This window comes from Peromyscus eremicus, chromosome 3 (genome assembly GCF_949786415.1).
Source record: "Peromyscus eremicus chromosome 3, PerEre_H2_v1, whole genome shotgun sequence".
Lineage (NCBI taxonomy): Eukaryota > Metazoa > Chordata > Mammalia > Rodentia > Cricetidae > Peromyscus > Peromyscus eremicus.
In genome coordinates, this window is record NC_081418.1 from 82,764,198 (window position 1) to 82,777,030 (window position 12,833).

The window sequence follows — 12,833 nt, forward strand, 5'->3', positions numbered from 1 at the left end:
CAATATTTGTATCTTTATTGCTGAATTGTAGTCACATAAGGTTATTAAGAAATGTTATACTGATGTCTATCATTTTGTTGGGATTTCCTGATTTATTAGATTGTTTTCCATTTTCCCTACTCTTCAAGTATAATGGAATTTCTAGCTTACAGTGTTGGACACACTGGACTCCTTTCCTGATAGCCATTGTTCATCCATCCCTCTCACGACGCCAACATTTGTCTCTGCTCTCATGATTGAAACACTCTTTCTCCTATGTGCATAGTATGTTTATAGTATCTTCCACAGTGCTGTCTTCATGGTCATGAAATGCCTTAGTTTGTGATTGTCTTGTAATGTCCTTATTTCTCCCTCAATTTAAAATGCAATTTTGCTGGAGATGGTTAACTTATTTAACAATTACTTACTATCAAGAATATATTGTTCCATGTTTTTCCCGGCTTTACTGTTTCAAATGAGAGTTCAATCCGTGACATGGGGAGGTCTTCTCTGGTGATGTCCATTTAGACAAATAAATGCCTTTCTGTGTTTGTCACTTTTTTCTCCTTATATTAAATTTTCTGTACTCATTTCACTAAATGCCTTTGTTTTTATCTCAGCTCTTCTATATCCTATGATTCTTGGTATGGGGCTCTTCATCATATGCTAGAATTCTTTGACATTATATTCATGATAATTTTCTTTTACCAATAATGTTTCAATACTGTTTCCACTTCAAACTTGACCCAGGATACATTTCTTCTGTTTTATTGAGACTATTATTAATTTCTTGTTCTGAGGGTTGCATTTGATACATTGAAATTTCAATTCCCAGCATTTCAATTGTGTTTTTTCCTTTATTCACCTTTTCTGCTGTGTAGCTGATTGTTTTATACATCATGTTTATGATTGCCTGTGTATTATTAGCTTTCCTCTCTACAGCCTTGACTGAATAGATATTTAGTTTGTGTCTTTTCTGGAGATTCATCATTTTTGAAATCTTCACTAAACATTTCAGCAATTTAGACCTTTGAGTTGAATCCTTGAGGGAATTATGATCCACTGGGGACATCATTTCTTCTTGATTGTTATTGACCTTGTGTTTCTTTGTTATGATTCATGACTGTTGGCTTAAGTACCCATTTGGTTTATTTCAGGCTTTTCTAAACTTAGCAACCTACACTCAAGGATTTACTGCCCAGAATCACTCAGAGAACCACTCAGCTTTAAGGAATTGGGAGATCTCCAGCAATTTTATGAAGCCTGTAACACACTTGTTCCCTGCTATATCTCCAAAATAGGTGTTCAATAAGTTTCTTAATCAGAACATGGACACAATTAGTTAGCACATTTTTCACATGGGAGCACAAATATTCCCTTCTGAAAACATTAAGCTTTATTAATTGATATGAAATGTAAAGACTGGAAGGCAGAATCTGCTGACACAGAATTATATCCAACATTAGTGTGAAGGGAGAGTTCTCAGTTTCCACAGTTGGAAATCAGATATGGAGACTTCAGAGGGAGATGTGTCCCCAGAAACAAAGGGAAGAAATATCACATTTTCCCTCCTTTGGTGGTCCTAAGTATGTGAATTCTGGGTATGTGAGGTTCATGTCTGTGTGTATGTGTATCTATATGTATATATGTACATGTGTATATGGGCATATATATGTATGTATATGTGTGTGATGGATGGGTTGGTGTGGGTGGGTCTGTATGTATGTCAGAGACAAAGAGATAAAAGTAAAAAAAACTAAGGAAGAAAAGACAGCAGGAAATGGAAGGGGAAATGGAGAAGGTTAGTCCATAAGGTCAAAATATATGATATACTAGAAAAACACAGCTTTTAAGAAAATTGTGTACACTGAATTTACATCCATAAAATATTTTAAGAGTCAGCAAGATGGATCATATGGTAATGACATTAGCCACCAAGCCTGATGCCAAACCTGAGTTTGATCCTCAGACCCAAATGACAAAGAAACAATCAAGTCCAAATGTCCTCTGACCTCCACAACTATGCCATGCCACATGTGCACCTAGAAACATGCACAAAAATACACACAGACAGAGGTAATTAATTAAATAAAATGTAATAAAAGTTAAAAGAATTTATGGAAAGGAAAAGAAAAAAATAGAAGAAATGGCCACCAATAAGGAAGTAAGAAAAGCACTCCAGAATCTAGAAAAAGCTGGAAACACTCTTTCCACAGCCTCCAACAGAAATACAGTTTGTCATCATCATCACTTCAACCCATAGACTCCTATGATGGACACCAGAAAACCAGAACTATAAAAGATAAATCCGTCATAGTCAAGCAACAGAGTTTTGGGTTATAGGTTACAGAAAGAATAGAAAAATAATACTGAGTTCTCCATTGCATTTTCATATAAAGGTTTTTCATATAAAAAAACATAAGAGACATTGAACCCATCATATTTTGCCGGTGTCTGCAAATATTTTCATAAATGTTTCAGGCTCACTGGCTCTCAGCAAAAAGGGGGAAATGGAAGTGTGCAGGTCCAGGGCTGTGTGTGGTGCAGGCAGCTGCTGAGACTCTCAAGGAGGTTTTTGTTGGAGGCTGAAGCACTGTGGGAGGAGTATCATAATACTGCTGACAGTAGTAATCTGCCAGGTCTTCAGCCTGGACACTGCTGATGGTGAGAGTGAAATCTGTCCCAGACCCACTGCCTGTGAAGCGATCAGGGACCCCAGTATCCCGAGTGGATGCTAAGTAGATCAGCAGTTTAGGAGATTGCCCTGGTTTTTGCTGGTACCAGGATAAGTAGTTCTTCTGGAGGAAGCTTGAATAAAGACTTTGACTGGACTTGCAGCTGATGGTGACCTTCTCTCCTGCTGACACAGCCAGGGAGGAAGGAGACTGGGTCATAACGATGTCTGCACAGGCACCTGCAATCAGGAAAACAAGTGATCATACAAAATTAAAAAAAAAACCACAGAATTTAATACACATGAAATTTGTCATTTAGTGTCCTTTTAATGCCATATTGTCAGAGTATTATTGCATAAAAATATTACACCCTGGCACACATTGTAAATTTTTTATATACAAAGAAATGACTCTAAAAAGATTATAACACTTTTCAATTTCTTACCAGACACCCAGAGCAGTAGGGACATGAGGACCTGGATCTGTGACTCCATTTTGCTCCCCCTGCCTGTCTAATGCTTCTCTGTATTAAAGATCTGACTGTAAAGATCTGGTTTATAAATTCTGAGTAGCTGGGCTGGGCTCGAGGGGCCCATGCAAAGCAGTCAGCAAATACAAAGGCGGATGCCTGCGCAGTATGTGTGACAGTGGCTGCTGTCAATCACAGGCAAATATACCATCACAAAGAGCATGAGCAATCACTGAAAGACATTGGCTGACAGCTCTCCAACAGAAATCTACTAGGATCTCCAATAATAGAAGCTTTGGTTAAAATCCAAGACATATTTAAATCAGATGACTTGTGCAGAAACATTAGGAGAGCTATATGAGATTGACAGTCCTGGGGAAATGATATGTTCAAAAAATTACAACAACAAATTAGGAATCATACAGTAAAGAAAATGTGCAATTAATGAAAGGAAGGATGGAAGGAAGAAAAGAGGAAAGCCCAAAAAAACAAGAGAATTAATCCTAATTATTATCATTTCTCCCATCTCCAAATCAATTCTTACAGTAAGGACAAGGAACAGTGCCTTGGACTTTTGGGTTCCAGTTTCTGGGCCAAACACTGAAAAGAAATGTAAAGAGAAGCCCATAATCGCTCTGTGGATACTGGGGACATTAAATTAAACCTGAGATCAGAGGAACTTTAATCTCAAAGCAAAGCTAAACCCAACATAAGCTAACACGCATCCTCCCTACAACTTCAGGACAGAAATAGAACTCTACATTGGGGAAATGAAGAGGAATAAAGAAAAAAAGATTTCTTCAAGAATTCGTGGAAGACACACTTTGCCAAGAGTATTTATTCCAGAAATGCATATTTTAGGATAATTTAGATTAGCAGTATTAAAACTGGGTTTAATGCTATGGGATAATGCTTTTATACACTGGTTTAATAAAACCCGTTAGGCCAGTAGCCAGGCAGGAAGTATAGGTGGGATAAACAGACAAGGAGAATGCTGGGAAGATGAAGGCTGAGTCAGGAGATGCTAGCCCGCTGTCCAGGGAGCAGCATGTAATGGCACACAGGAAAAGCCACAGAACACATGGCAACATATAGATTTACAGAAATAGGCTGAGTTTAAGTGTAAGTGCTAGTCAATATTAGGCCTGACCTAATGGCTGAGCAGTTTTAATTAATATAAGCCTCTGTGATTTCTTGGGTCTGAGTGGCTGCAACCCCGGTTGACGGGAGAACACTCCAGCTACAGGTTAAGATGGTCTTGCTGACAGAATGAAGAGGGGAAAACCCTTCCCAGCAAGGGGAACAACCATCCTAAATCAAGTAACAGTTTTACAGAAACCAATACACCTCAACATCACAGATGGTTCCCATCCATTGGAAAAAAATGTTTGAATGTGAATGAAAATCAATAGCAATAACAGAAATCACAGAACCTGTCTGGACTTCAGGTTATTTGAATCTGAAAATATATATAAAAAGTTAACTATAAACCCAGTATTATGTATAAACTACAAAAAAAACAGAAAAATAAATGAATCATTAAAATATCATGGTAAGGAGTCAAGGTTCACATCTGAAATCCCACAACTGGGGAGATAGAAGCAGGAGAATGGGGCATTTGAGGCCAGACTTGAGGCCAGACTAACCTATGAATGGAAACAATCTCTCAAAAATATGTATTATAAATCAACTGCATAAAGCAGCTCATGGCATTTGATATGCAAAACAAAGTAGTTATCTGACATTAATGTTTAAGCATTAAGCCAAGAATACTACTGAAAAATAAATAAGCATTTAAGTAACCTGCACTTACTTTGTATTTTACATTAATTATATAATTGCATACATCTACTTTTCGTGCTCAAAATATTAAATTATTTCTGATGAACATTTTCAGATCTCCTCTGTCAACTGCAAACACACCATCATATGAGAGAGATAAAGAGGGTGTGGATTAAGGAAGTTCCCCATCTCAATCAAGGTCAAGAATTTGACAGATGAGTAACTGCCCCATTCAGAGTCGAACGAGTTGCCATGTGCTCTCGATTTTGCTAAACTTTGTACCTTGCTTTGTGACAGCTGCAGTGAGCTCAGATTGTGCTTTATGTCATTTACTGCTGCTCATTCACATTGGACACAAGGTGACTGGGGTCTTGTATATCCAAAGTCTCCTGCAGTTAATCATGTGCTTCTCATACTGTGTAAGTGGAGAGCATGAAGAATAAAGGACAAAATATCCGTGTTCTTTTATGTGTAATAGAAAAAGCTGGAAAGTCCTTAGTTACTGCTTTGCCCACAAATCAAGTTTCCACACTGTACAGGTGCATTACGTTCCTTGGGCTGGCATTAAAAGTGAACTAACTACAAACCTACTGGCTGAAAACAACACATTAATTTGCTCCCAGCTTTGATCCAGGAAGTCTGATGTTGATGACCTTGAGCTCATGAGACACAGCACCCTCTTCCATGGGTACCACTGTGGAATGAGGCCCAGGGAAGTCCTATTTCATCTGTAAAACAAGCAAAATGGAGGAAGAAGATGTTGTCATTTATTATGGTGGAAAAGGCACTCAATCTCTACATACAGGACAGTAGCCTAAAATGCAAACCTCCCTAATTAAATGGTCCAAATGCTATCACATGTTACTTATCTTTGGCACATCATTGAATATTTCCTGAAATTGTGTGAGAGGAAGAACAATAGACCAACAAGTTACAGCTAAGTTCTGTACACCATAGGAAATCAGCATCATTCAGGCAAAACCTTAATGGTCCTTTCAGCTCTACCATCCTCAGTATGGAAAAATGAAGCAAAAGAATAAGCATTATCCAATCTCTTCTAAATAAATAGATATGATTGAATGTAAGGGAAGTTTCAGGGTACCAATAATTCTTATTGTTCTGAAGTTGGTTAGTGACTTTTACATGATCTTTTATGCCTTCTTGTCATTTTTGGCTATGAGATAGAAACCCAAGCAAAAACAAAAAATCACCTCATCTGAATAATGAACTAAAAGGAAATCAGGATAGTGACTATAAATGACAGGCAGACAGAACAGAAAGAGCAAGCAGTATAAGCTGCTGGAGGGAATGCAACCTAGTACAACCACTGTGGATATACAATATGATTTAGCTCCTCCAGCACTAGGTATATATCTGAACAAATCTTCATAAAACAGATATACTTCCACATCCATGTTTATTGCTGCACTATTCACAATAGTAATAATTTAAATCAACCCAGTGTCTCTCAACAGATGAATGGATTTAAAAAAAAGGTACATATGGCAAAGAAATTCATACAGCTATAATAAAAATATAAATCACATAAAAGTGTTAATTTTTTCTCTGTGGCTCAATATATAGATTTGATTCAAAAAAAGACTCATTGTGCATGTGAATACAATACTTATTTTTCTTCATTTGTGGATGGAGTTCAGCCAACTTCTCCTGGTCCAGGCTGGTTAGTGGCAGTGTTGAAATCTTCTACATCCTTGGTGTCTTCCTTACTGCATATCCCATCAGTATCTGTGACAGCCATTGGGCAGGGTGGCACATGAGTGGTTGAGTCAGGACATTTGCAAAGTCAACGTAATCTTAGAAAACTTAGTAAGACCAAACTGAAAAAAAAATAAAAGGTTGTACTGCTCTTACAATGAGATGTTTTGAGTACCCGCATGAGAATGCAACCTTGACAACACCTTGGCTATAACTTACTAGAGCCTGAGGAGAGGACCCAGTCATACCCTGCTCAGATAATTATGCTGAGCTCATAAGTCACTGAGTTTGTGATAACTTCTTGTGCAGTAGTAGGAAAGTCATACAGTACATACATACATACATACATACCATTCTGAGATAGAACTGTAACTTGAAAAACTCAGAGATGTACATCTGAAGATCATTTTGTTGAGTTTTTCACTCCATGTGGGGAGGATACAAAAGCCCAAAGAAGGTTCATAAAGGAGTGAAGAATGTCTATGAAGTAAAACTTCCAAGACCATGACTTGTACACTTGAGCCTCTAGAGTTCATGTACCTGCAATGGGAGAACAACCAGAATATGAAAAGGACCTGGGTTAGTGTCATAATTCAGCAGTCAGGATGAAGAGGCTGCTGGGTTGCAGGTTCATAGTCACTGTATGCTAGATAGTGATTTCCAGGTCAGCTCAGGATATATAGTGAGACTTTGTACTCCTCCACCTAAGAAGACAACAAAAACTGAATCAGGCAAGAAGAGAATGTGGCCATATTATGGAAGATATTATAGAGAAAGATGTGAGTATCGAACAAGGGGAAAAGAACAGCTAATGAGTTTAAGCCCATGAATGAGCATATGATGGGCACAGAGAGGTAGATCAGAAGCTAGGCAGTAAGTCAGCTGCAGGAGGCTTGGGTGTGTGATCTGCTGAATAGGGACTTTGAAATCTCAAGCAAATAAAAGTGGAAATGTGACATCAGAGTGAGGATATCAACTACTGTCTTAAGACAACTAGCAATCTTCAATATTCAAAGCTCTTATTTTGAGATACCAAGGAAAAATTCCTGTGAATTTTAAATGATTGTGTACTCAAATCTATTGAACATAAAAAAAATGCTTTGAAATAGTATCATCGGGATCTTTATTAAGGAAGCAAATTGAAAAATTATAAAGCATACATAGTAGGAAAAACACACATTAGTTTAAGAAATCTCTGTTTCACGGCTTCTTCCTCTTTACAAACAAGATTTATAAAATCACATAGTTGAGATGTCTGGTGAGAAACTGCTCAGAGATTAAGCTTCAGTAAACAGCAAATCAAGGAGGTTTGTGTTTAGGCCTGGAGCACTATGGGAGGAAACTCAAAACTCTGCTGACAAAAATAGCTTGCAGCATCATCAGCCTCCACAGGACAGATGGTGAGGGTGAAGTCTGTCCCAGACCCACTGCCACTGAACCAGATGCTAGAGTAGATGCTAAAGAGACGAGGACTTCAGGGGTTCTCCTGGTTTCTGTTGGTGCAAGTGCATATAACTATTAGCAGATGAAGTGACACTCTTGCTGGCCCTGCAGTAGATGTCGGTTCTTTGTCCTAGAGGCACAGGCATTGAAGCTAGAAACTGGGTCAGCATGATGTCGCCAGTGGAACCTGAAATAATAAACACACCTTGTCACAGATATACTAAAAAACACCCCAGTGAAACACCATTATGTGTGTGGAATCTGTAACAGCACTCATGAGCTACACTCTGAGAAGCCATAAAATAAAAGGGAAACTTAACACAAATTAAATGCCATAATTTCAATGGTCAGGACATCAAGGCATGGAAAACAACAAGGTCTACAGGGGATGTTCCCAACATTTTATCCTCTCACCTGGAACCCAGAGCATCAGTACCCACACCAAGAGAGCAGCTGACCCCATCTGTGAGACCTGGACTAGAAGCTGCTTCTTGGGCACTGGTAAGCTGCCTTGAGAGGTATTTGAGCATTCTGCACTGTGACTAAAGTCTCAATATGCAAATCAGCTCAGAGAAGCTTGACTTGGTGCTCACAGGACACCTGCTCTTGTGTCACCCTGTGGCAGTTAGAGTTAGCAAAGGATTCCCTAGAGTGTTCTAAGTGGGGTATCCCAGGTGACTTTTTGTCTGGCCTTTCGGAATTGTCACTTTCTGTTATTTTGAGGTCCCATGTGAGGATTTTACTGTCACTGCTCTGATGTAAAGAATGTGAGTTGCAGAAGCCCTGTGATCCCTCATAATTAATCTTTTTTAAAATGATGTATTTATATTTATTCTGTGTGGAAGTGTTTTCTCTATAATTACCACAATCTGGTTGCCTTTGGATTCCAGAAGAGGGCATTGGGTCATTTGGAACAATTGTGGTAGATAGCTGCGAACTGCCATATGGATGCTGGGAATTAAGCCTATGTCCACTGCAAGACCAAGAAGGGCTCTTATCCACTGAACCACCTCGCTATCCTACACTAATTTTTGTGTCTCATAACCACAACATATTTTACATTGGGATACTTCTCAGCAAGAGAAAATAATTGGATTTAATAAGATTAAGAAAAAGGAATGTGTTCTGAATCAGATGACAAGGGACATTGGCTCCACTAAGAGGCTTTAATCTAAATGTCATCAAGAGCAGAAGAAGCAGAGAGCTGTGAGCACGGGATGAAGAAGGAGGCTGGAAAACTAACTTAGAGTGAACAAGCATTACTGAGGATAAGGCAGGTCTCTCCATCTCTTCCTCTAAAGCCAATGCTGAGTCCCATGAAGCCTTCACAAATGGAGAAACATTTAACCCTGTAACCACTAACACCTCAGAATCCACAGTTCCTCTCAGTCAGCATCCAGCTTAGGAGTCCCAGCTTGGTCTGTGGACAGAGTGTCAGATATCCCAGCAATGTCCCTACTATGAAACCCAGGGCAGATAATGATGCTGGACTTTGTGTCCCTCTGGACACTCACCATACCTTCTACTCCACATAGGACTACAGCTTTAAAAAAAAAACCTCAGGTTAACGGGGAAGTGAGGCATGTTCATAGTCATCATTTCCTTTCTATGTGGCACCTGAATGGAGGTACTGACAATGTGAGGGAAAGTCAGAGATTTCTGTTTCCAGGTATTTGACAAGTAGAAATGGCTCAGACCCTGATATCTTTGCACAGTATCATTGTATTTGAAGAAACTGAATGAAGTTCAGTCCTCTCCAATCAAGGACTGCAGTACATTGTAGCATGACTATCCCCACAAAGCCCATGCGGTAAATCCATGGTTCTAGACTGTTTTGTTGTTGTTGTTGCTATATTGGTTTGGTTTGGTTTGGTTTTTGGTGGTGGCGAGCATGTATGAATCAGGGCTACTAGGAAGGTTTGAGATCCCTAACCCTGTGCTCACGTGGAGAACTATGTGTCTGTGATCTCCTCCTCTTTCCTGCCCACAAGACACTTAGCTTTGCTCCATAGACTCCAGCCCCTGATGGGCTGCCTCACCACAGACTCGCACAGGGCCTTCTTCTCAGGGAGCAGAACCTCCAAAACTGAGCCAACATTAAACTCATTATTTCCTTTTCTTCTCATGACTGAAGCAGTGATGCACACACAGGGCTTCACCATTTCAACGTAATTCAAAGCAAGAGATGCTTAAGTCATTGCACAACTGAACACTGCAACACTCACTTCAGCGGATGTTAGTGAGATTTTCACTATTGCTTGTGGTGGTATTGTGTTCCCCGAAATATTGTGCAACCTAATAAATTTATCTGGGGTCAGAGAACAGAACAGCCACAATATTAAATATAGAGGATAGGCAGTGGTAGCACACGCCTTTAATCCTAGCATTCCAGAGGCAGAGATCTACCTGGATCTCTGTGTGTTCAAGGATACAGCCAGGCATGGTGACTCACGCCTTTACTCCCAGAAAGTGAGCCTTTAGTCCCAGGGAGTGATGGCAGAAAGCAGAAAGGTATATAAGGCGTGAAGACCAGAAACTAGAAGCTTTTGGCTGGTTAAGCTTCAGACTTTTGAGAAGCAGTTCAGCTGAGATTCATTCTGGATGAGGACTCAAAGGCTTCCAGTCTGAGAAAACAGGATCAGCTGAGGAAATGGCAGGGTGAGGTGGCTGTAGCTTGTTCTGCTTCTCTGATTTTCCAGCGTTCACCCCAATACCCAGCTCCAGGTTTGATTTTTACTAATAAGACCTGTTAAGATTCCTGCTACAATTGCTTTTCCAATTCTGTAGGCAATGTCCCTGGGATATTGATGTGGATTGCATTCTTGTATCGCACTGTTACCACAGCCTGCATGGCTTTCTCTATTGTTAAGTGTTGAAGGTCATTCTATACTCTATCTTCTCTCCAGCTTCATTATTGAACATCCCAGTGATTTTATTGTATGGATCTTTAACTTCCTTGCTTAAACTGGTTCCCAGGTAATTGTTTTGAAGTTGTGAATGAAATTTACCCCTAGCTTCTTCCTTAGTAAGTTTGTTACTATTACACAGAAAAGCTACTGATTTTTTTTAGGTTGACTTTGTATAGTGTTCTTTGTTTATATCCTGCTCTTTGCTGAAAGCATTTTCAGGTCTAGGAATTTTATGGTTGGATTTTGAGAGTCTTTTAAGTATAAGAATGTTTTGTTGTAATTTGACTTCTTCCTTTTATATCTCATCCTTGCCTTTTTTTTCTATGACTGAGGTTTGAGCGTTACATTGAACAAGAATGAGAGAATAGGTGTTCACCCTTTTCTCATTTCAGATTTGGGAAGCATTGCTATTTTCCCTCACTTAGTATAATTATAATGATATTTTATCATTTATAATCTTTGTTTTTGCTTTATATTGTTTTACTATGTCATTACACATTTCTTTCAGAAATACATTTTGTTTTATTATTATTATTATTATTATTATTATTATTATTATTATTATTATTTAATCCCATTGTGAAGCAGCTTGTCAATCAACTACAACACTGTCTAGCAGATGCAGAGTTAAAAACAGCTTGGCTTTTAACTTCTTTTAGAAGGGAATGGGGGCTGGGTTGGAGCAGGGAGACTGAAGGGGCGGGAGGAGGGAAGAGGGGATATCTTTGATTGGTATGTAAAATGAATTAAACAAATTTAATTAAACAAAAATACAGCTTGGCTCAGAGCTGCCCAGATCTGTCATTCTCTCATCCTCCACCTCTTCTGCTGCTACCAGGCCCCTGGTCTCTGGATCAGTAACACAGTTGCTGGGATGGGGACCCAGATCTATGATTTTTGAGCTGGCAACCACAGTGCCCTTAGCTCTCTGGAGATGCTTCAGGGGCATGAAGTTGCAGAAGCCTCTCTTGTGCACTCTCCCATTTCAAATTGGAGCCAGCAGGGTTTTCTGAAGTTAGACACCCAGGACAGCTGTGTATGGATTGACTGCCTATTAATCCAAGGTATATTCAACTCCTCACAGCCTTCTCAGAATCCTCTTAAAGGAGAAAATTGACATACATGTTCCCCAATAGGTGGGCTCCCAGGATGTTACAGACATTCATCTCCACTAGTACGTTGGTTCCACATCAGTAAATACTTCCTCAAAGAACCCATCACAGTGCTCCTGTGTCTCCATGTCTTTCACAGAACAGTGTGAGCCATCATACATCTGGGTACTATTTGGGGCTTTGTTTGATATTGTCAATAAAAATAGTCTCCCTAAGGGTCAGTTCCTTGTGCAACCAAAAACATCTGCCTCCTTGACCACATGTTCCAATTTTGAAGAAAAATGAATAGTTGACTTTGTCTGTCTCAGTGTTGACAATAGACATCAAGTATTATGCCTTCTACCAGCAGAAGCTGAAGACGCAGCTGCATACGCCACTAACTATGCCCTGTATTCTTAATTATCCAGGAAAGATCCTTCTATTCCTGGTTCACTTAGCAGTTTTATCATGAGTTTAAACGAATTTTCTGAACCTGTCAAGATGATGACAGGATATCTGCTTAAGCACTTTGTACTGAATTGCAGTTAGTATTTTTGTGTTTGAGCCAAGCTTTCATCCCTCAATAGAAGCCAATTTGGTTATAGTATACATTCCTCTTCATGTGTTCTTATATTTCATTTGCAAGAATTAGGGGGTCTTTGTATTGATCAGGGAAATTGGTCTCTCCTCTCTGGCTTCTTTTTCTTTTTTATCTTTGCTTTGTCATCTGGGTAATACTGGCTCTATACAATGAATCCGGTGGTGTTCC

General features: G+C 39.3%; 1 pseudogene and 1 gene segment (V, D, J or C); both read right to left on the reverse strand.

The window, feature by feature from the left end:
- Window positions 1-2,462: 2,462 nt before the first annotated feature.
- Window positions 2,463-3,166, reverse strand: LOC131906411 (immunoglobulin kappa variable 4-1-like). The segment is given in 2 exon segments: window positions 2,463-2,893; window positions 3,100-3,166. Coding segments are annotated over 2 exon segments (480 nt in total).
- Window positions 3,167-8,078: 4,912 nt separating this feature from the next.
- Window positions 8,079-12,412, reverse strand: LOC131906412 (splicing factor U2AF 26 kDa subunit-like; annotated as a pseudogene).
- Between the last annotated feature and the right edge of the window lie 421 nt (window positions 12,413-12,833).